The sequence below is a fragment of the Vicia villosa genome, linkage group LG7 (assembly GCF_029867415.1).
Source record: "Vicia villosa cultivar HV-30 ecotype Madison, WI linkage group LG7, Vvil1.0, whole genome shotgun sequence".
Lineage (NCBI taxonomy): Eukaryota > Viridiplantae > Streptophyta > Magnoliopsida > Fabales > Fabaceae > Vicia > Vicia villosa.
The window spans coordinates 104,035,400-104,059,926 of NC_081186.1; the positions used below are offsets into that span (position 1 = coordinate 104,035,400).

General features: G+C 33.9%; 3 protein-coding genes across 3 annotated transcripts; 2 read left to right on the forward strand and 1 right to left on the reverse strand.

Annotated features, from left to right (window-relative positions):
* Positions 1 to 435: 435 nt before the first annotated feature.
* On the forward strand, positions 436 to 5,395 carry LOC131616334 (protein SAWADEE HOMEODOMAIN HOMOLOG 1-like). The gene is made up of 9 exons (XM_058887638.1): positions 436 to 639; positions 810 to 895; positions 1,181 to 1,217; positions 1,316 to 1,460; positions 3,046 to 3,109; positions 3,436 to 3,487; positions 4,633 to 4,776; positions 4,910 to 5,029; positions 5,137 to 5,395. Exons 1-9 carry the CDS (start codon positions 586 to 588, stop codon positions 5,236 to 5,238), a joined length of 804 nt encoding a protein of 267 aa, XP_058743621.1. The 5' UTR covers positions 436 to 585; the 3' UTR covers positions 5,239 to 5,395.
* Positions 5,396 to 9,289: 3,894 nt separating this feature from the next.
* Positions 9,290 to 12,010, forward strand: LOC131619890 (uncharacterized). The gene is made up of 7 exons (XM_058890929.1): positions 9,290 to 9,300; positions 9,564 to 9,717; positions 9,815 to 10,116; positions 10,209 to 10,322; positions 11,542 to 11,623; positions 11,722 to 11,817; positions 11,912 to 12,010. The coding sequence occupies exons 1-7, from the start codon at positions 9,290 to 9,292 to the stop codon at positions 12,008 to 12,010; spliced, it is 858 nt and encodes a 285-aa protein (XP_058746912.1).
* Positions 12,011 to 17,009: 4,999 nt separating this feature from the next.
* Positions 17,010 to 22,847, reverse strand: LOC131616335 (casein kinase 1-like protein HD16). The gene is made up of 16 exons (XM_058887641.1): positions 22,147 to 22,847; positions 20,603 to 20,734; positions 20,426 to 20,499; positions 20,254 to 20,323; positions 20,058 to 20,113; positions 19,884 to 19,955; positions 19,576 to 19,670; positions 19,402 to 19,468; positions 19,175 to 19,304; positions 18,883 to 19,101; positions 18,656 to 18,786; positions 18,248 to 18,422; positions 17,999 to 18,089; positions 17,753 to 17,910; positions 17,469 to 17,657; positions 17,010 to 17,390 (listed from the first exon to the last, which is right to left on the reverse strand). Exons 1-16 carry the CDS (start codon positions 22,501 to 22,503, stop codon positions 17,331 to 17,333), a joined length of 2,076 nt encoding a protein of 691 aa, XP_058743624.1. The 5' UTR covers positions 22,504 to 22,847; the 3' UTR covers positions 17,010 to 17,330.
* Between the last annotated feature and the right edge of the window lie 1,680 nt (positions 22,848 to 24,527).

Here is a 24,527-nt window from a genome sequence, read left to right on the forward strand (position 1 = left end):
TTTTGAAAAAATTATGATTTTGACTAAGTTTTGATCTTCAATTATGTATGTTTATGTTATAGGATGTCAAATTAAGTGTTTCATTTTAGAAAAAACGAATATAAAAAAACTTGTAATATTTTAAAAAACAATTTTAAAAAATCCATTTTTTTAAAGCTGAAACAAACTGGCCCTAAGTCTTATCTTAATCTTTGTTGAATCCCTATTTGCTGTATATTATTTATATGTGTTCACATCCGGTTTTTTTAATATTTTTTTAATTTAAAATATTATTATTGAAAATAATATTTTAAATAAAAAAAAGTAAGCGGTAAATATTGAATGTGAACTCATAAAAAAAATTTAACGTTTTATATATATATATATATATATATATATATATATATATATATATATATATATATATATATATATATATATATATATATCCTCTTCCTTTGAAAGAAAAAAACAACAATTTGGTTGTGCAGTCTGAAACTTAACTGCTCGGAAAACGAACCGGAGTTGGTAGTCGGCCGCCGGCACTGCGATTCTGCCGCCGTTAGAAACGTATATACACATTCATCTCTCTCACATTTTATAGCTATGAAAGAGTTAACTTCAAACGAATCACCGTTCCTTAACCTCTCGATGGATGAGGTAATTTCCGTTCTGTATCAAACTCTTCAAATTCAACTAGAGGTTTTTCTAGTGCTATATGTAACAATTCCATATCACGTTTTTAATATTCTATTTGCTTTCATTTTCATTGCATGCAAATTTTATTGACTAACCCTAACAGTTTCCCTTTTTTTCATCATTGTTTATAGATACTGGAATTGGAAAGAGCTTATAATGGTGCTAGAGAAAAATCACTCGATCAGAGTTTCTGCATGGAGATTGCTACAAGTTTGAGGTCAATTCAGTTTTTTTCTCTTAATCATAGCCTCAGATAAAGAGGATTATTAGTTTTGTAGCACAGACACCTCTGGCAAAAAAAATGTGTCTATGCCAGTGTCTGGAACTGACACCGACATTTATGATTTCATTTAATTTATATATTTTTAAATTTTTTTTTACTGGGGTCGACATGTTAGTGTCGGTGACCGGTGTTCTGTTTCTGGTGTCCGTGTATCAAAGATTACTAGTCTATTTATTATCATAATGTGTTATAAGTGATCTACATGCTTTGATTTTGCAGTTCCTTATCAAATAAAAAATCCTTATCATGGGAACAGGTTGGTAATGGTTTTTTCTTTGTCATTTTGACGAATTTTGGACTATAGGAATTGCAGCGTGATGTTATGATGATGTGTTTGGCTGTAATGGGTTTCAGGTGCAGCAGTGGTTCCAAAATAAACATAGAGAGTTGACGGGTCAAGTTGTTTCATCAGTTGAGCTTGAGGGGCTGAATCTTTATGTTGATCTTTCGGATGAATCTTCTTCAAGAAAGGAACATAAGATCTCTCCGAATCCAAAAGGTTGTCCTTTTTCTCTCTTTGATTTTAATGTTGCTATGAATTCAAAAAAGGAAGATAGAACTAAAGCATTGAAACACATTCTCATTTTAGTTGTCTGTGACTGTTACCTTTACTGTGTTGGCATTACTTAGCATTCATTTGTTTTAAGTTAAATCCCGTTAGTTTAGACAACTATGAAATGCGGAAACAAAATGATAAAACTAGAAAATTAGATAGAATTAAAGGAGACTGAATATGTTCTGAATGAATTGATATTCTGTTCACGTATCACAAGTTATAAATAAAGTTGTTGTTATCAGACTTAGATTGATTGTTAACTCGGTCAATGTACTATACTATGTGATTATTATTATGCTAACCAGTTAGTCAATGTGATCAAACCACATGCACGAGCATCTGTTAAATTCCTTAATTTTATATTTACCTTAGTTATAAATATGTTTGGCTTTTATTAATGTCATCCTAACCAATGTTGTTAACCGCTATTGTTTCGTGATACGTAATTTAGTACTAATATCATCTAATAGCCGCTTTTTCGGCACTATAGCATTATTGCATAGCGGAATTTTAACAATCCACTACTTAATGCTATCCACAATTGACAATACTGATCCTAACGTTATGGCCTAGTGGTAAATTGTTTTTTGGAAGCAACGTGAACAGTATCCGTATTTAAAATGAGACAATTTGTTATTTTAGAAAAAAAGTTGTCCTCTCGCAGTTACAAACAATGAAAATATAAACATGAGCGAAGCCTTTACATATAGAACCCTGATCCTTTCAATTGCACGAGGTAGCCTGTTGTCTTAGACAAACAACAATACTTAATATATGTTAATGGAAATATAATCATTGAACATCTGCAATTGTTATACTTAATCATGTTTTCTTTTATTTAGCTGTGCAAATTGTAGGTCATAGGTTCATAGAATTCCCGAGCCATGTCCAGTTTGTTTTGAAAAAATAAGGCACCTGAAGAAAATAATAATAGCATACCAAAAAAGAAATCCTGATAATAGTATCAATAATGATAATAATTATCACAGAGTTTTATAAACTACACAAATTTAGCCTATTTTCAGAAAGCAATCGGGAGGAATGATGGGCAATGCAGAATTAATAAATGATGATCAACACAGTCAGTGCAGGTCTATGGATAAATTATAATTAAAAATTCCACACTATGATTAGAGTTTCAGATCAGTGTGAGGATCCCAACTGCAGACTCCTACTTCCTTGCCCATTAGGTAGAAATTTTTGTTGAGAAAATAAAAGTGGGACGAAGGAAAATGTTGATGTGGCAAAGAGTAAGGTAAAGGGTGCTATTTGTGTAAGAGAATCTGGTTATATAGGAATTCAATAGAGACGGGAGGGGTATCTTTTGGAAAAGCATTTTTTGTGATAGTTATGGGCATAGAACATCGTTCTCTATATGAGCATGGCTTTGTAGGCATTAGGGATGTTCACGCTTATCCAGTTACCCTTCTTTTTCAATAATACAAGCAGTTTCATATTTCCAGCGATTTCCCCCTTTTTTCTGCTATTTACTTTTCTTTGATTTTTGATTCTTAACACATAATACCAGGTATTAAAGCGGAAGATTTGTCGGAATTGGGATATGAATCAATATCTATAAAAGACAAAGCATGGTGAGGAACAAAGTTCTGATTAAGCTGCAGTTCTATTTTGAGTTTAGGCATATTGTGCTTTGTGCATTGTGACATTTTTAAATATCTCGGATTACGTGATAATTATACGACATGGTCTGGTTTTTTATTTGTGGCGCTGCAGTAAGAACAAGATTAAAAATGAGGTGTTCCCACCAACTACCCTTTACCCCAAAAAGATTTATTTAAACACTATTAGTATTAACAAACCCATCTCCCCTTCACAGCCATTAAGCCTTTATCGTTAGATAGTTTGTTAGTTAGATACTGACCCACCATTTGGTGATTTTTTTCTTTTCCAATTACAGGCATGATGTTGCAATGTTTCTTAACTATAGAGTTCTAAGCACAGGCGAACTTGTAAGTCTCTCTTGTATTTTGTTGTTAAGAAACTGAATTGTTTTGAATTTCTAATTAGTATAGAAGCAATAGTTCCTTTCATACCTGCAACACTCTCCTTATTTTACTTAAAATACCCATCTTTATATTTAGTTTTTTTTTTTTTTTTGCATAAAACATGGCGGCTGACTATTAAGCTTGCCTTTTCTTTTTCTTTCATTTGAATTTGAATTGTGCATGTTAGGCTGCCACAGTGTATATAAACTATTTTGTCTCTTTCAACATAGTGAGTTAAAAATGAAGAAAAACTCTAAAACTTTTTTAAGCAATAGAAACTCAGCCGTTAAAAGTGAATGTCAAACTTTGGACACGAGAGATAATGAAGCAAGAACGCAGAAAAGCCATTGATAGGAAAAACCTCAGGCAGAGGAGAATCAAACTTACTATGGTTGAAAATTGGTACATGACAGGACATTTACAAAAAGGGCATTCTCAAATGCAAGTTGTACTATGTAAAAATGGTGTCATTACTTCTAAACTGCTCAAGCTTAAAATCATGCATGGGCAGGGCACAATACCAAGCAAAGGTAGATACTAGGCCAGAATAGGAGGGCAGTTTGTTGGAGGTGTGTGGAGGTAGAGTTTGTGTTTTAAGATGTGGGTCAGTTTTTTATCTTACAGTGTTCCTTTGATAGGTCCATGGGAGTTGTAATCCTTGCTTAGTATCTGGTCACATCTTGTGGCTGGGTATTAATTCATTATTATATGTTCAATTTTCTGATGACAAATAGAATAACCAGTAGGAGTACCGGACCATACCTCAAGATGGGTTTTTTTGTCAATTATACTTGAGGGGAGCTGATTTCGTGAAAACAAGTTGTTGAACTTGTGGCTGTTACAGCCCAAAATGATTTCCTCAAACTAGCATAAGAAATCATGCATCTAAGTGCTGATAGTCAAGTGTTCCCCTAGTGTCCATTTGTTATGCTATGCCATTTTTTTGCGGAATTCAACAAACTCTATGATGTCTTTCAATTCATTAAGCCTTTGCATTAAGCATCAAACTCTAGATAGTCCCAAAGATCATAGTACTGATAGTCAAGTGTTCCCCAAGTGTTATGCATGCTTTTGGTGAATCTGACTCGTTTCTTGTCACATGATTTAAGGAAGCTCGTGTACGATATCATGGATTTGGTAAGGAGGAAGATGAATGGGTTAATGTGAAAGAAGGGGTGCGAGAGAGATCCATCCCACTGGAAGCTTCCGAATGTCACAAGGTTAAGGAAGGACATCTTGTACTATGTTTCTTGGTAAATGATTCCAACCCTTTTACTCTACTACATAAACATGATGTGTGTCCAGATGGATATTTTTCTGCCTTGAACTAATCCATAAATACCCTAACTATGGTTACTCTTTTGACCCTTCATTGTTTGTTCACAGGTAAAATCTGATTATGCCCTCTACTGTGATGCCCGTGTTTTGAAAATCGAGAGGAGGGTGCATGATAGCAAAGAGTGTACCTGCACCTTCACTGTCCGATTTTACCATGACATGTCTGAGGTGATCTTTGATATCTTACCTTCTTTATAGATAAAATCATTCCATGTCATCAACATTCTCGCTGATTTATCTTTACTGATGTTGATTCATGCGTGTGTCTTTTGCAGGAAGAGGTTCGTTGTGACAGTTTGTGCTGTAGACCAACACAGGAAGAAGCTGAGGCCCCCTTAGAACCTTTCATGAATCCCATAGCGACCTTGTGGGGATGAAAAAACAATTGTTGTTTCATATCTCCCTTTTCTTTTTGGGAACTATATTTCTTGTCTCCTACCATGTAACATAAGAAGAATTTGAATTTCGAGGCTGAAATAAGTTATTTGACCTAGTTTTTTTAACAAAATTTTTCTTTGATCCCATGTCTTTTAATCATGTTGTTTTGATATTTTTCCCTTCTAGATCCTTTGTGTCTGTCTATCAAAATGTTACTTGAAAGTTGATATGCGGATATTACTACCAAAAGATTAGGAAAAAAAGAAAGAGAATATACGGAACTTTGACCAGATAACCCGAAATGCAAAAGCATTCACTGAAATTAATTTTGATGGAGAGAAATAAAAAAAAAAGGTAATTACAAGCAAATGCCAAAATTTAGGATGAAAATTTGGTAAGATATCAAACAATAGGTGCATATGAGAATATTAATTTTTAAACTTAGTAAATTGTGTAGAAGTTAGATGGGATTTTGAATATAATAGTGTATTTTCCTCTAGAATTATGAGTATTAGTACATGATAAGTCAAATAATACCATTATTATCATAATATTATCTTTAGTGTATACATATGCTTAATATTAAACTTGTTATTTTATCATTTGTTGGAAGCAAAGTTTTATAGAGACACACTATAATGAGCTGAAAGAAATACATTGCCAATTTCTAAAGTTTGTTTGGTAGTTTGGTGTGGTGGTGGGGGGGAGGAGTGAAAGTTTTTAAATTTGAAGGGAGTTGTTCATTAGATATTTATAATTTATATAAGTATACCACATCTTTCAAAATTCAAAATTGCTCTTATTTCTCTGAACACACCCAAATTACAAAAAAAAAAAAGGTGTTATTCTGAGATCCATCTTCTTTTTTAACAAAACATGGTACGAAGATGCATCTTCGTATGGATATTTAGAGTATTCAAATATGCATCTCCGAAATGTCTTCTGATAATTTTTGTAAGTGTGGTAAATACAAAGGGGAAATTATTTCGGAGATGCATATCTGTAATCTTCCCTGAATCATATCAGATCAACACCATTGTTTAAACATTTAATTTTTGTGAGGTCAACTTATATTAACGTAAAATCAAAGTGTATTTCATTTTTTATTAGAGTTAAAGGAGGATAAAAATTCATACATAACATTTGTCCGAAAATACCGACAAAAAAATACATTCCAATATAAACTACTGGGTATGCCTTACCTCGTAGTTAGCCGGTCAATGTGGTTCTCCAAGAGCGTCTGGTGTCATGATAGGATGTGGCACCCTATAAAATCATGTCATGTAGCCCTTAGCACAAATTCAATGTACATGAGTTAGCTCCCGACGATTCTCTTCTAGTATCAGGTGGCTTTCAAAAGTATCCAGTATCGCTTGTAGGTCTCTATGGGGGACAGTGGGAGGAGTAGACTCGTGGGGAGGTCTCGAAATAATCTTCAAGTAGCCAAACTGGCGCATCACTCGCTCAAGCAAATATGGATACATAAGAGATTATCCACATCCCAGCCAATCAGAGTATAAAAAAATGACGCCAACCTGACGTGTCTGGCTGTAACCCTCGTATGAGCAGAAAGAAGCAAATGTCATTTGGTACCATACAGTCAAGAGAGACTCTGAATGACTCAACCGCACCATTCCCCCTGTACGGGACAAAATCGAATGCACGAGGCCAATCCTCTTTGTATTTAGGCGCAACTTCTCACTCGGTGATCCGAGAAAAAAGTAGGAAATGATTCATAACAAGTGTAACAAATGAGTTATGAAAATATTGGTAACAAGAAATTACCATAAGCAACGTGCAGCACCACATCAACTCCTTTGTCTTCCAAAGACAACTCTCACCCAAAAAATATAGGAAATCAACACATTATCATTCAACCTATTAACTAATATACACATGCCATCAAAGAATTGATCATGATCAAAATTTTAAGAAATGATTTGAGATTGAAAAATAATTTCCTCATGATTAAAGATGTAAGAATTGATCTGAAATAAAAGATTAAACAAGAGAATTTTAATGTTTGAAGAAGAGGGCTCTAAAAGGTATAAAGAAACCTCCAAAGTCATGGTTAAGGATTTTTAAGTTATAACCTTCATAATTTTGACTTTTGGCTTAAATAGCGTGCAATTCTACATACGGCCACATATGAACAACGCACACGGCCACATATGAATAACACATCTCATTTAAATTGTCCGGCATACCATTGTAATGAAAATCAAGACATAATCAAAGCATTCTTTTCAAGCTTGTCTCTCAAATGCGATACTTATTCGTTACATATGAGATGTTAAACAAAATTTTAGCTCTCAAGTCATCTTTAGTTATCTCCTGTTATCTTTAGTATATGCAAGCATTAAGCCTCACATATGTAATGAATTTTACCTCCTCTATCATATTTTGTATATGCAAATAATAAACCTCACACATTTAATGAATGTTACCTTCCGTATCATATTAAGTATATGCGAGCAATAAGCCTCGCACATATAATAAATTTTGCCATCCCTATCATATTTAGTATATGTGAGCCTTAAACCTCACACATTTAATACATTTCACCTCCTCTGTCATCTCTTGTATATGTGAGCAATTAGCCTCACACATGTAATAAAGATAAAGTTTGAAGGATTTCTCTCCTATGTGAATGTAAAGTTCTTTATCTGCAAGCAACGCCCAACATGTAGAAAACTTCACATTCACATGATCACAATTCAACAATATGTAGAAATAACACATTCTAACATGTGATTGATCTTTCTATCCTATGGGTGCGTCCCACACTTTTGAAAATCTAAATATGTTTCTATTGTCCGGAGATATATCTTCGGACACACTTAAAATCACACTAAAAAAAACGTTGCAAATGGGACATTTTTTTATTAGAATGAGACACTTTTAATTTTACCAGAAAAATGTCTGGAGATACGTCTCCGAAATAATTTCGAATCTCCGTAAAGTGTCTTTTTTCACTGCACCCTTTATTTTGCCATAATTTTATACTACACTGCACTTTTTTTCACGGGAGAACTTTTCAAATCTTACTAACTTAATTATCTTAAATACAATTTCTCCTAAGAAATATTAATTATATTGAGGAAATCTTCAATTAGAAGTGAGCATTGGTTCAGGCCGGTTCAAGTTCAGACCCAAAACCTAAATTCGACCCAACCATCGACGGGCTTCTAGTTGCCTAATTCCGACCAGTTTAATTATCGATTTTTCTGATTCAGATTAAAACGGATTCGGGTAACTAGACCGATTTATTTCGGATTGCAGTTTTTATTGGGCTAACTCGAAATCCAGCCCAATTAATAAATTTATTAAATTTAGTTTTTACTTTTTTTAATATTCTTATTACCAAACTAGTAAATGGGCAACACAAATATCAAGTCCAATTTCAGTCCAATATAAATTTTATTTATTTTTAAAAATGAAAAAATTAACTGATTTTTTATAAAAAAATATATTGAATATTTGAATTAAAAAGTATTAATTATTTCAAGCCCAATATTGATTTTTTATACATTTTTGTAATTTTTAATATCAAACCCAAAAGTTACATGAAAACGTACACATTATAGCACCAAATCATCACAATTAAATTTTAAATAAATATCAATAAATTGTTTTACCTAAATATAGACCAAAATCAACCAAATTAAAATAACATAAATATCTATAAATAACTTTAATCATTTGGTCCACTTTCTATAAAACGGAGATAAACCATAAATAAATATAACCCAATTAATTCAATAAAATCCCGTCCATATCAAGTCCTAAGTTGTTCAACATCATCCCTCTTCACCATCATCTTCTATACCCGTGCAATAACTACACCTTCATTGTTGGATAAATTCATACAAAATGTAAATGCAACATATAATTAATTGATCAATAACTTGTATCGATAATTAAAAATGCAAATATTTATTGGCGTTTTAATAGGAACGAGAAAACTTATTTTAACTAGAACTAGGAAGATTCCAGTTTTAGCATGAAGTCAATTATTCATCCTACACTAACCATGTTCATTATAAAACAATGGAACAAAGGTAATTAAAATATCCTTAACAAAGGTTCGTGCATCTTTCAATTGCACATGATTGAGTTTCCTGCCTCATATAAAAATTAAATCATCTTGATTGATTGATAAATACAAGCATCTAAATTATTTGTATAAATACAAGCCTCTAAACAAATTACCTTATAGCATAAAATACAAATGAGAATGAAACATACAAAAAAAAATATCAAAACATCAAAACAGTTCTTTTCTTTTACATGTAATACATATTTGGGAGCCAATACCCTATAGAGGAGTTGACCAACAACTTCATGTTTGCTTCATTCATATACAGCTCAAACAATCTTCAAGCCACAAAGAAAAACTTCAATCAACATATGTTTGGTTAGTTAAAGAAGGGCAAGCTCCATTCACATTCACAATCCAACCAAGAAAAGAAAGAGATGTTAGTGAATAAGTATAACACAATTATATGATATTTATGTATAGAAAATATTAATTCTTGATCTTATATTTCACCTAACTAATTTTATGAAATTTAGATTCATGCTAAAGAGATTAAACAAGTCAGTAGGGGTAAGGAGCCTGATATTAGCAACATTTTCACACAAAAAAAGGTTGTTCCTAAGAAGACTGCGGCTAGAAAAAAACCTATTTCTCAATATAGGACGTGCCTTCTGACATATCTAGGAATAACAGATATTCCTGATGGTGGTACTTGTCTTATACCTATGAATGCACACATTTTTGGTTTTGAATATATGGAAGCAATTGGTAGAGAGGATATGGATCAAATTTTTAAACATTTGGAATTAGGCCTCAGTGTTATCAGTATATACATCAAGTATACTCTAATCAACTTTGTTTAATTAAATGAGCAATTTATTTACTCATTTGAATGAATATAGTCTAATGTTAATGATGTTTTTATTTAAGGTTTCCGTATGACAAAGTGATGCGCCCGCGTGGATTGGAAGAAAGATTCACTTTCTTAGCTCCCAACACTGTCAACGCATGGTTAATCAAAACAAAACCAGATGATGTCATAGCGTATGTACTCGATTTATTTGTGGCCCGCAAATATTCATAAATTTTTTTCTTTTTACCATATAATATTGGCAACGGGTTAGATTTTCTGTAGTTGATAATGCTACGAAGACCTGCAAAATAAAAACCGGTAAGATAGTTTGAGACGTGTTGGCCGCACTGTCCTCAAGGATTTTCTGCGTATTATGCTAGTCCTCCAGGATTTAACAGACTCTTCTCGCTAAAGGAGGATACAGAACTTGCAAGAAAAATTCTCTATTTGAGATGTTTTAACCCATAATATATTTATTTTGAAATTAATCTATGCTGTATTTTTTTCTTCTAATATCTCTCCAATTTTCTCATTCCTAAATAAAACTACTTCAAAACCTTTTAAAGAGCAACCCGTAACTGACACTCATAGAAAAAAATTAATAGTATTTTTAAAGGTATATTGACAAAACTGAATTTTCTCAATATTAGAACGTTGGCATAAAAACTCTGTTGCCAATCACATTAATTGCCTAGAATTAAAACTGTTAGAGAATATATACTCTAATTCAACTTTTTAAAGATATTGTAACACAAAATTGAATAGAATAAATTGATATTAAAACCAAATCAAAGTTATTCAATTCACTTGATTGCACTCAAATTATTCACTAAACATTTAAAATATTTTAAATTTATAGACCACTAAAGACATATACGTTAATTTGAACAAATTAACTCATATTTATTGTTGTCAATAATTTAAAAGACAACCACATGATAAAGAGCAACCAACGGATTATTTCTATCCGTTATTGTTTATTCATTAGGATTAAAATATTAATTATTGATAAATACTTTAACTTTGAAAAAGAAGTTTAATTAAAAGGAATTCTAATTGATTTAATAAAATATATTAAAAACTTAATTACTTTTTTATTTTATTTTTAATAATTACAACATTTTCATCCTAACTTCATCTATTATATTTTTTTTGTTTTTTGATGTTGTGTAGAAACTTTCCATCTAACATTTGTTTAATCTTACAGTGGACACTGGTTTTTTCTAATGCTTGCGATTAATCCTGTAAGAGAAGTTGTATATTATCTAGATTCGTTAGACAATGATTGGAGTACATACCCATATTTGAAGACGGTGATTGATACATAAGAGAGATTGTTCTAAATATTCGTGTGTATATTTATTTATCTATGTGAGATTGTTCTAAATAGTTGTTTATATTTTATTATAGCGTTCTACAAGCTTTTCGATCACAAAGAGATATTCAAGTACCAAAGAGTAGAGCCAACAACATTACATGGATTAGAGTGCAGGTATATTTTCACAATTTTGATTATATTAGTGGTGATACTTGATGAAACAAGTTAAGGGGTATATCCTGATATATATCCGTAATTTTTTCCATGTGTAGTGTCCTAGTCAGCGTAATGGTATAGATTGCGGTTATTTCATCTTGAGGTTTATGAAAGAAACTCTTCTTTTAGATCTAATAGAGATTTCATCCACGGTATGGATTTCTAACTTAGGAATTATTTTAATATTTCTCGTAAAATGGCATAGTGTTTTAACTAAATCACATACTATGTTATATTATTATGTAGTATTTTGATGAATTCAAGCGTGCTCGTTACTCAAAAGATCAATTGGATAAACTTATGGAGGAATGGTGTCAACTCATTATGGAGTTAAGAATTTTATAAGGTATATTGTCTTTCTTTCATTGATTAGAATTTTGAGTATAACTTTAGGGTGTGTTTGGTTCAAACGAGGGGAGGGGAGGGATTTTAATAGAGGGGAGAGAAGGGGAGGGGAGGGAATTTTTTTAATCAGATGGGTGTTTGGTTCAAACGAGGGGATGGGAGGGGAAGGGTGGTATTTTAATTAAAAATATGTTTGGTTCAGGAGGGGAGGGGTTTTACTAATAATTTACATTTTTATCCTTATTTTCTTATATAAGTAATACAATATGATATTCAAATGTGAAAAATTTGTACATATTTTTTTGTTAGTAAAATTTCTAATATTGAGTGATTAAAAAGTTATAATTTATTATATAACATTAAAAAATTGAGTTCACTTAATTTGAACAAAATATTCAAAAACAAATTAAACTATATGTTGATAACAACTTTGAAATCGTAATGAATTATTTAACACATAAAATACATAAAATAATTTATTATTAAATATAAATGGTTTAAATCTTTTAATAAAATAAATAAATAAATTAAAATGAAAATTTTAAAATTTGATATAAAAGAAAATACGATAGGATACATAACAAAATTAGAAAAAAAAACATGAAAAAACATAGAAGAGTTATAAAAAAAATCAAAAAAGAGAAATGATTATGATTTATATTAAGGACAAAAAATTTCAAAATAATTTGAAGATGGAGAATAATTATAATAAGTTGATAGAAACAATTGAGAAAAGTCACACAGAAGAGAACAATAATACAAAAGAAAATGAATAATTTTGAAATATTAAATAAAATTGAGAATATTATAGTAATTATAATAATTTTTAAAATATTAAAATTGAGATTCCCTCCCCTCCCCTCAAAATCCCTCCAATTTGGAGGGACGCAAAAAGTGTGTTTTGGAGGGGTTTTGCTCCCCTCCCCTTCCCTCCCCTCCCTTCCCCTCATGAAATTTGAACCAAACACATTTAATTAAAAATATTCCCTCCCCTCCCCTCCCCTCCATCTACCCCGAACCAAACATACCCTTAGAGTTTTGAGTATAAATTCGAATAAAGTTTTGTTTTATCATGGTATGAATTTCGATCTTTTGGTTTTGTTTTAGGTTATAGGTGCAGATGTAGAAGATAGAGCTAACAAGTTCATTGTTGTTGTTTTTTAGAAATTCTCGAAGATAGTAATATGTAGTTTTAACATCAATTTAGCATTTTAGAACTTTCAAGTTGTTTTTGTATATATCATCAATTATATATATGTAGATTTTTTGTATGTGCAAATTTGGAGCTATATATATGTAGAATTTTTAAGTTGTTGTTATGTATATATTAAAGCTATCAAATTTGGTGCAAAATATGGTGAAAATCCGGTGAAAATTTATTCTATATATTGGCAGCGCTTTTTGTAAGTGAAAATAAGTTTTATATTTAAAAAATTTCGTGAAAATTAGACAACGCTTAAAGAGAAAAGTGTTGTCTGAAGTGGGTAAAAGTGCTGCCTAAAGTGGGAATAGCGCTGCCTAAAGTGGGAAAGCGCTGCCTAAAATGGGGAATAGACAACGCTTTTAAGAAAATGTTGTCTAAAGTGATGCCTAAAAGATGACCAAAAGCGCTGGTAAAGGGGTACTTTCCAAAGCGCTGTCTAAAGGGGTGCATAAGAAAGTGCTTTTAAATTCAAAGCGCTGCCTAAAGGGGACATATAGCAGCGCTTTTACATTAATCCAAAGCGTTGCTTTTACTTATAGCAGTGTTGGTTTAGGCAGCGCTTTAAAGCGTTGTTATGGCCAAAAAAAGCATTGCCTATGTGCTTGTTTGGCTTATTGTACCGCTTCGAAACCGAATTGAAATTGTGCTTGATGCGCTTCCTTAGGAGTATGATCTGATTGTTGCAGTTGTGAATAGTAAAGAAAATCTAGGCTCACTTGATGAACTCGAATCATGTCTCATTGCGCATGAATCAAGGCTTGAAAAGTATCAGAAATATGTCCTCACTCATCCGGTGTCGGTGAATTTGACACAGGCTCGGTCATCATCTTCGCTGATCACAACTGAATAGTTTGTTGCTGGTACGGAATGATTCCCTAACTTTCCTCTTAGAACTAGTCATGTTACTGCACACGCTGAAAATCATGGTTATGGTTTAAGAGGTTGTCGTTTTGGTCGTGGCGGTGGCCGTTTTGGCTGTGGAAGAGGTCGCTTTGGAAAACCTCAATGTCATATATGTCACAAGTCTGGACATGACGCATTGACGCATCTATCTGCTATCATAAATATTCACACTCTAACATTGCTTCGTTCTCTCAGAGGAGAGCTTCCTTCAATCCCTTTATGATGGATTCACGTCCTATGTATCTCTCTTCGTTTGGATATGCTGCGTTAAGGCCAGCTCCCTCCAGACCTCCACTTCCTCAAGCTTTCCTAACTGATTTAAATCCTAATTTCAACAACCAATGGTGGTACCCAGATTCAAGTGTGCCTCACCATGTTATACCTGAGGCTTCAAATATGTCTAACTTTGTTTCATTGCCTATATCTGAGCAGGTGTTTATGGGAAATGGCCAAGGTTTTACTATTAACTCAGTAAGTTCTATGCAATTTCCTTTACCTGATTTTCCTTCCATGTCTCTCGCTCTACACAATTTACTTATTGTACCTCACATAACCCAAAACCTGATCATTGTTAGTAAGTTTGCTCATGTAATCATGTTTTCTTTGAGTTTCACCCTCAACTTTGTTTTGTCAAATCACATGTTTCGTCTGAAGTTCTGCTCTGTGGCTTTGTTGGAGCTAATGTTTTTTACAAATTTCCCAACCCTACTCAACAACCGTCAAAGTCATCTCCTAGCTTTAATAAAAATGTACCTTCATCTTATGTATATTTTAATCTTAGCTCTTCATTTAATCATGCATTGAATTCAAATGCTAAGTGCAATAGCACTTCTCTATGTATTAATGTTTCTTCCATTAACAAAATTTGTTAGTTTGTCATTTTTCTCCTAATCCCAATGTTGCTACTGCTTCTATTCCTAACTCACCCCAGAATGTTAATATCACATATCCATATCTAATAACAAGTATGTATATTGGCACATATGCTTAGGGCCCCCTCACCATTATGCTCATGCATAAGTGCTCAAGCTATGTCAACTACCTATCCCTCAAAAATCCCAAATAACATGTGTGCTGCCTGCTGTTTAGGTAAATTTCACAGGCTCCCCACTTCATTGTCCCCCACTATGTATCACCATCCTTTTGAATTAGTTGTCTGTGACTTATGGGGACCAGCACCAGTTCAATCCTCGGGTGGATATACATATTTTTTTTACATGTGTTGATGCATATTCAAGGTTTATTTGGGTTTTTCCTCTCGGGATGAAATCTGATACTCTTGCCCAGTTTATTCATTTTAAAAACATGGTTGAACTCCAATTTAATTGTATAGTTAAAGGTATTCAAAGTGATGAAGGTGGTGAGTTCAGGCCTTTCACCAAATACCTTACTGAATTAGGAATCACTCATAGATTTACCTATCCCCGCACTCCTCATCAAAATTTTATAGTTGAACGAAAACATCGTCACATTGTGGAAGCTGGTTTAGCATTACTTGCACAGTCCACACTACCCCTCAAATTTTAGGACCATGCCTTTGTCACTGTAGCCTATCTTATTAATAGGCTTCCTAGTTTTACTCTTTATAATCACTCTCCTTATTCCAAACTTCTAAACAAAACCCTAAATTATAATTGTCTTAGAGTGTTTGGTTGTGCATGTTTTCCCTTCCTTTGCCCCTATAACTGTCATAAACTTGACTTGAAGTCCCAGGAATGCATTTTTCTTGGGTACTCTACTACCCATAAAGGGTACAAATGCCTAACCTCTGATGATCATATATATCTCTAAGGATGTTCTCTTTCGTGAATCTAAATTCCCTTATTCAACAATGTTTCAACTTCCCTTTCCACTAAATCTTGTTCCCCTTTCACTAGCTCCTCTTGGTTTATGCCAACAACCTCATCATCTTTGATTCTTCTCCATCATGTCGGTCATACTCCCTCTTCTCATATAGTTTATTCTCCTAATAATTCTGTCAACTACACTGTTGAACCTAATCCTATCCACAGTTCTCACAATCCTCTTGCCAATTTTGATTCATCAGCCTCATCTAGCTTTCCTACAACTTTCTCTTCAGCTTCACCCTCCTCACATGTTTCTATATTCTCTGATTTAGCTAAATCCAACACTGTTTTACCCTCATCTCCCTTGAATCTATCTCCCCTGCCAGACATGTTAACATTCCTTCTCATCCCTCCCAACCTTTAATTAATCCTCTCAATGTTCATGTCATACAAACCAAAACCAGGAGTGGTATTACTCAACCTAGACTTAACCCTATATTTTTTTCTCACTCACATGGAACCTACTTCAATTAGTCAGACCCTGGATGCTCCCCATTAGTTTCAAGCTATGAAAGATGAGTATCAGGCCCTTCTGAAAAATCAGACCTAGACTTTGATGTCATCATCTGTCTCTAAGAAACCTATTGGTTGTAAATGGGTTTTTCGGGTGAAAGAAAATCCTGATGGATCCATAAATAAATACAAGGCCAGACTTGTGGCCAAAGATTTTCATTAGCGGGTTGGAAGTGATTTTACTGGAAAATGTTCACCTGTTATGAAACGTGTTACGGTTAGAATTGTCTTAACACTTGTAATCACTCACATGTGGAACGTTCAGCAGATTGATATAAACAATGCTTTCCTCAATGGTCTTCTTGAGGAGGAAGTGTATATGCAGCAGCCTCCTGGTTTTGAGGCCTCGGATAAAATGCTTGTTTGTAGGTTAGACAAAGTTATCTATAGGCTTAAATAGGCTCCTGGGGCCTCGGATAGAATGGTGTAAAGAGATTTATCTGATTGCATCAGATACTTAATAGACAATGAAGGTTATCTTTTAATGTGATGTGATGATTACCTTATTAACATAAAGAATTTTTTTAAGGTCTACCAAACTTAAAATCTGTATACCTTTGTACCTGTATTAAAAGAACCTCTGCAAAACATTAACTATCACTGACATAAACTCAATTTCCACCAGATCGGAAAAGTGAGCTGTGTTAACTTAGTTTTACTGAAAATATTCATTCTCCTACATACATAATAGCCATCAAAATTTCCTGTCCCCAGCTCATCATGCTTCTTGATATATACTAGAGTCCAACAGTATGTTTGTCCCAAAAAAACTTAATTATTTTGGGTCCAATCCTTCGTTTGGAGCTTTTCAACTGAAATCCAAATACTTCCGCACCTTGGAGGATCGGCAGTATCAAGAAACGGTACGTCCATAGCAAATAGAGGCAATGTAGAGGTTCTTGTCCCACTTATCCTGTAAAACCAAATATGATCAGATTTCAATTAACTCTAAATTAGGTGCATAAACAACAAATGTGGCTATATGACCCACCTTAACATGGGTACTAGGAAAAGCAGTAGTCCTTAGCGTTTCCTGAGTTTCGTCCTGGGGCTTCTTACTAGGAACACTCAGAACAAAAGCAGCTTGGTCCCAAGTTGCAGCAAGCGATGTGATTCGGTATCCAGACTCCCATCGCTTGTGAATCCCTTCACTAGGATACAGAAAGTCTAGTTCCACCACCTGCAAATTTATAAACTTAAATGAATACTAATTCATACTATTAAGTTGCATTATGACTTAAGTACTGACGGATAAAAGCTGAAATAAAAAATGACCTGCTCTGTAAACCCTGCCCCACGGGACATAACTACTCCCCATTTTTGCCCTGCGGTGGCCATTGAAGTTACATAAAAGCCCTCTTTCCACTTTTTGTTGATCCATTTGAAAGGAAATGAATCACTAACTTTGTACGATTGCTGCAAATACTGGGTGCCTGAAATCCATGATCTAAGTTAAAAAGAAAAGCAAAGTGGAGAATTGCCAAAGCACATAAGCCAATATATATCTTAAAAGGAACCAACCTTTAGACATTACTACAAGTGAACTCCCATGTACAACTCCAGCAACTGCACTGATATAATAATTTTTTTCCCACTGATCCATGATCCATTCCTTTAATAGATAAAAAACAGAAAATTCCTTGTAAATAATAAGTGTAGCTTGAAAATATAAGGATTAACAATTTCAACAAGCATGCACATTTGGTGCGCTAAGCAGAAAATTTAATAATCCACGAGTAGAAGAATATATGGCAGTAAATTGAAATTTACCTTGTTCAAAAATTGGGGGGAGAGTTTATAAACTTGGGAAGTGAAACCTGTCCCTGCATCCATGATTAAGGCCCATAGGCCTTGAGATGAAGAAACGCTACTAATATATAAGCCATCCTCATTTCCTTTTTCAATGTGCTGGGTAAGCCTTGTACTTGACACATTGTAATGATATCTACAGCACAAAGAAACCCACTCCTTTTACATAACAATTCCCTTACATCATAAGCTTTAAAACCGGATAATAATCCTTAGCATCTAATTTTTGTAATCCAAATATTAAATCTGAAGAAAGTCGAACATATGGTATGGGCTGAAGAATCACACTCTTCAACCTTAATTTTAAGAACAGGAAAATGGAAGTCATCCCCTTGTATCAACAAACTTTGAAGACTTATTGGTGTATACCTTTGTTTCATCGGTCTACGGGCATTGTAAACACTAATCCACTGGTTGGCTGGCAAACCCATTCGAACCTTCTTTTTGGGTTGTTCATCATCTTCGTTGGAAGCCAACCGGCCTCTTTTAAGACCAACAAGCTTCAAGCAAAATAAAATTAGCAGTATCAAGGGTTAGACTACAAACTACGTCTCTATATAAAACAACACAAGAGTAAAGGATAGACAAACTGATACCTTTTGAGCCCCTTCTGTAATAAGTGGCCTAATATCTGGGTTTGGACCGACAACCCCATCAAAGAGAGAAATGTATTTTGCATAATTAGGTTCTTCATCAAACTTTAAGCTTACTACATGTTCAATAAACTCTTTAAAAGGCTGGGGACAAAAACAACAGAGTGTCTCTGGAGACGTTCCCATCTTCTTCCTGCAAACCTGATATCCTTTGTTTTCTCCCTGAGATAAAAATGCTTAAGAACAACATTCTCAAAATGAGAAAAAAATGAAAAGTTGTTTAAATATGACCAACCTGGAATCCCTGCCAAGGAAGACGGCCTAGAAGAAGAAATATTAGTGTATATGCAAGAGATTCCAAATCATCCCTCCTGCTTCCAGTTCTCCCCAAATGTGCATGCACACTTGCATAGCGGACTGTGCCCCTGAAAATATTTTTCACACGATACAAGTTAATATAAATAGAGTACTCTAAAATATTTCAACATTTTCTCCAAAATCCCAAATTAATTATAAATATACCTGAAAACATCAGGCCTTTGGTCATATTTCACATGCAAACCAGATTTACTATCCCGCCATTTAGTCGCTGCAAGCACAAAATGGCACATAAAAAGCCAAATGAGTTATTAGCTGATGTTAAAATATAAACATAACATGTGACCAGTAAATAATCAGTCAATATCTAAAATATACCTAATCCAAGATCTACCAGGAACAATTTTTTTTCGTCAGGTGTCCCAGAAGCGCCAAGCAGAAAATTCTCAGGCTTCACATCTCCATGCACATACCTAACAGAATTTCAATTACAATTATAAAATATCTTAATTCACATTTTCCTATGTGCATCACCAATGTCAGTAGAAGAATAGGAAAAGGAGAAAGAATAGGTATATCTTTACAAAAAAGGTTCTATCCAATATTCACATGCACAACCCAGAAGAAATGAATGCAAATGATTGTTCATGCATGGAAATAAATTAGGTGAGTGGTAATAAAATTACCCTAGAGAGTGCATCTTCTCCAATATAGATATTGCTTCAATGGCAATACATGCAACCATTTCGGTGGACAGGCTGGAATTGACAAAAAATATTAACATTGCAATTGAAAGTCAAAATTAACAACAGGGAATATACTTTTATGCATGTCTGACAAATAATTAACAAAAGACTTACGTGTGAGAATAATTATTCCAAACATCCCACAAGCTAGGTCCTAGAATATCCATAATCTGCACATATGAAAGCCGTAAGCCAAACAGGGATCTTCAAACAAAGCAAACTCAAATTAAAGAAAAATGACATTATCGTTCAAATAATAATTAAAAAAAATCAAATCCAAATGAATAAAGAATAAAACCCAATAACATACCATGATGAAATATTCACCTTGCATACCCTTGTAATGCACCTGTGGCACACCATGACTTCCACCGAGGGTGCTGTACAAACAAACAAAAGTTATAGAAAAACATGCATAAAATACCCTAAAAATAGATAGCAAATTAAGAGAAAATACAAGAATGAGCAATAATAACACTCACTTGTACACTTGCCACTCATTCGGTGGTCCATGGTTACATCCTTTACTACTAATGTGCTCGAATTTTATTGCTACCTGATTAAATAATTAAGAACCGTGAATTCCTGATTAAAATGCTTTAGCATGCAAAAATATAAGAAATGTTACTCATCACTCATTAGCGATAGGATACATATACCTCTACAGCTTCAGGTCCAGTTCTCTCGTTCAAATTTCCACCAGAAACACGCCGACCAAAATATACTTGACCAAATCCACCCTTGCCAAGTTTTTTCTCTGTTTTATACAAAGGAGAATTGCCTACTTGAACCTGTGATAAGAAGAAAACAAAATTACAATATAAGTATTACCAGAACAGATTTATAGATTAGGGAAACTGGAACATTTGTAGCAAAGTATTATTATACTTTATTGGTGTCCATGATTGAATAAAACCATGAGAAAACTAGCAATAAAAAAAATAGTTTGAACAAATTACTGCTAAACAACAACCTGAGCCTTTTCAATAACTATTTTTTTTAAATGTATTCAAGAGTTACTTTTCAAAATGTCAAGGCTGCATGGAAAGCCAAAATTTCTACTATGCTTACATACATAACATCACTCCAATCATTATTATAAATGGAAGGGTATGCCATTAGACCAATGTTATACACAGTTTCTAGAGCAAAAAATCATACTTTTATAAGATCATGAAGTGTTGAGTTGAGAAACGTTGAGTAGAGTTGACTATAGTTCAAGTGGTGGAGACAATAGGTTGGTTGGATGTCATCAAGAATCAAAAATGATTATGTAATATTCACTTTATGATTTTATGTCGGATTGTCACATATGGGCTGGGGTTGATAAACTATCATGGATACTTTTTATATAGAGACTGGGCTGATGTGAATACATGTTAAAAACTACACAGTTTTACAAATTATGATGGCATAGAGTATCAGAAAAAAATGGAATGTGTGAATCAAGAAATCCAAATGCTGTGATTTTAGAAAGCGGTAAGATGAAATAAAAATATGATGTTCTCATTCTATGACCGATATAAAGTAAAGAAAGTAGAGAAGTTTTGTTTAGTAAAGACAAACTTTGTCAACCAATATTTCAACTTGTATGTATATGTACAGTTTTACGAACAGAATGTCTTTTGGTTTTCAAAACTGAATAATTAAGTCATATAGTCATAATATCAGTGAAAAATGAGTTGTTTGGTTGTACACCCCCTGATAACACCCCCAGGTAAGTGATACCCAATCATGACTACGGCCATTATTACTTAAGGAATTAGCTCCAGTTAGAGCTTGAACAGATTGTGACGGTGCCCCTTTTCCTGTCTGAAAAACCATACTACCAACAAATCACAACAAAAAGACAATGACATATTCACCATCCTCAGACTAGGTCCCCCCACCCTAGATACTCTAAACCACTAGGCTCACCTTGAGGATCTAATTAACAAACATGATTCCTTACTTTAAAAAACTTAAAATTTAACAATAACTCACTCCACAAACAAGCCTCAATCACAATCCCCAATACCATTTCAAACCTCTGACCTAAAACACAACTAGAAAATGAACACAGCAAAACATGCAAGTCCTCAAATCCTAACACCTACTTAAAACTAAAAGATAATACTTGCATGGTAGATAAAAAGAATCGCAACAGAACATACACATGCCGAATAAAAAATGCTGAAGTAGAAGAAGAAGAATAAAAAGAGACCTTTTCAGGAATAACCAAGGCGTTACTGTCCTCTTCACTAGCTTCAGCTTTCCCATTGCTGTGACCTCCGTTATCACATTCCTCCATCTCTTTCTTCTCCTTTCCCCCTTCTTCCAATACCCGATCACCCTCCCCTTCCTTCTCCACCGCAGCAACAACTACGTTCTCATTTCCCGCCGTAACCACAGCCACCTGCTCATCAACCTTATCGTTCACAGCCGCTGCAGCTGCACGCCTCCGTCTCGTCCTATTCGCAATCGCTTCCTCTTCAACCGGACTCTGTCGCTGCTCCCCCTGCGCCTGTCGTTGTCGCTTCGGTGGCCGTCCCCGGCGCGCTCCACTACGCCCTACCGGCATCGCTCATTGCTCAAATCCCATCCTCCGGCAACCGGGAAAATAACCGCCGGAAAATCAAAACAGTACAAACTCCGTTTCACCCCGATCAGAGCTCTCTCCAAGTAAATAACACTGGTTTCACAAAATCATGAAACGGTTCTTCGAAAGACAGAAATGAAGGAGCGAAATGTGATGAATTGAAAGGGCTTTTAGTTGATAATGTTGAATCCTAAATTTGATGATATCGCAGAATTTCGCGGTGGAATTAGGGTTCAGACACGATGACACAGTGAAAGAAGAAGAAGCTACTGTACTCCGATGAGAGAGAGAGAGAGAGAGAGAGAGAGAGAGAGAGAGAGAGAGAGAGAGAGAGAGAGAGAGAGAGTTTTCGGTACTTGTTGTAGAATACAGAACACGAGGTTTTTATTTGCGTAAATTCCTACTCTTTTTTTTTCTTTCTTTTTATTAAAAAAGTATATAAATTTTGGAAATTCTAGATAAATAAATTTTTTCTCAAAATATTTAATATCTTTTTCAACAATTCTAGATAAAAAATTACATTTAAAGAAATTAAAATTTGAATATTTATTATATTTATTGTATTTATTGATTACACAAGTTTCTATATAAATTTAAATTTTAAAAATAAAATAAAATCATGAATTGGTATTATGGTCAAAGTAGAGAATATTTTCGTTCTTATCATTACATTATTCATTCACTATAGACTATAGTAATCTCAATTTTCTAGTTAAAAAAACAATAAATATTAAATTACAAAAAATTATTATTAAAAAAGTCATATTTGTAATCAATTCTAGAATATAATATCGTTTAATTAAAAAAATTAAGTGAAGGTTCATTTGAATCCTTAAAAATACGATTATGAGATTCAATTAAATTTATACAAATAAATTATGAAAAATATTAAAAATATTAAAATAGATTAATATCAGGATAATGCACATACAGCTATCACTTAGCATAAGTTAGTTACACTTAGCTTATCTTATATTAGTGGTTAGTGCAGTTAGTTACTAATACAAGTGTATATATATATAAACAGCTCCATGTACATTCTTTCACCAATAATGAATAATGAATTCTTTTACTCTTATTCCTCATCTCAGTTGCGATATTATCATGGTATCAGAGCTCAATGAGCTCTGGTGACCACACCGCTTCTTCTTCCTCTACCCTGCATCAATATTCTGGAAGGTTCTCCTTTGCTCCCTTTTTTTTTCATTCCTCAGATATTGAATTCCTCTCCTTCTCTTCATCAGAGCTTCCTCTGATTCTTCAATGGATCACCAGAGCTATGCCGATTTCGCAACAAACTCTGCAAATCCCTATTACTTGCATCCAAACGAGAGCCCTGCGCTGATTCTTGTTGCTCCACCATTGGACAACAAGAACTATCACACCTGGTCACGATCTATGCTACTTGCGCTGATTTCCAAGAATAAAGAGAAGTTTATCGATGGTTCGTTCCCAAAACCCTTCATCACCGATCCATTATTCGCTCAATGGACTCGTTGCAACACCATGGTTGTTTCTTGGATTCAACGCTCGATTTCTGCTTCGATTGCGAAATCCGTTCTATGGATCGACTCCGCAGCTGGCGTTTGGAAGAATCTTCAAATTAGGTTTTCGCAGAGTGACGTTTTTCGAATCTCAGATATTCAAGAGGAATTGTATCGCTTCCGCCAAGGTACTCTTGATGTCTCTGAATACTTTACTCAATTGAAAATGCTTTGGGACGAACTGGAGAATTACCGTCCCCTACCATGTTGTAGATGTTCCTTTACTTGTTCTTGTGGTGCCGTTGATTCCGCCAAGATCTACCGCGAACAAGACTATGTGATTAGATTCTTGAAGGGCTTGAATGAGAGATTTGCCAGTTCTAAATCGCAGATAATGATGATGAATCCAATGCCTAGCATTGACAAGGTGTTTTCACTCGTGATTCAGCAAGAACGAGAGTTAGGTCTTGTCTCTCCTACTGATTCAACTGATTCTGCAGTTTCTGCACTACATGTTCAAGG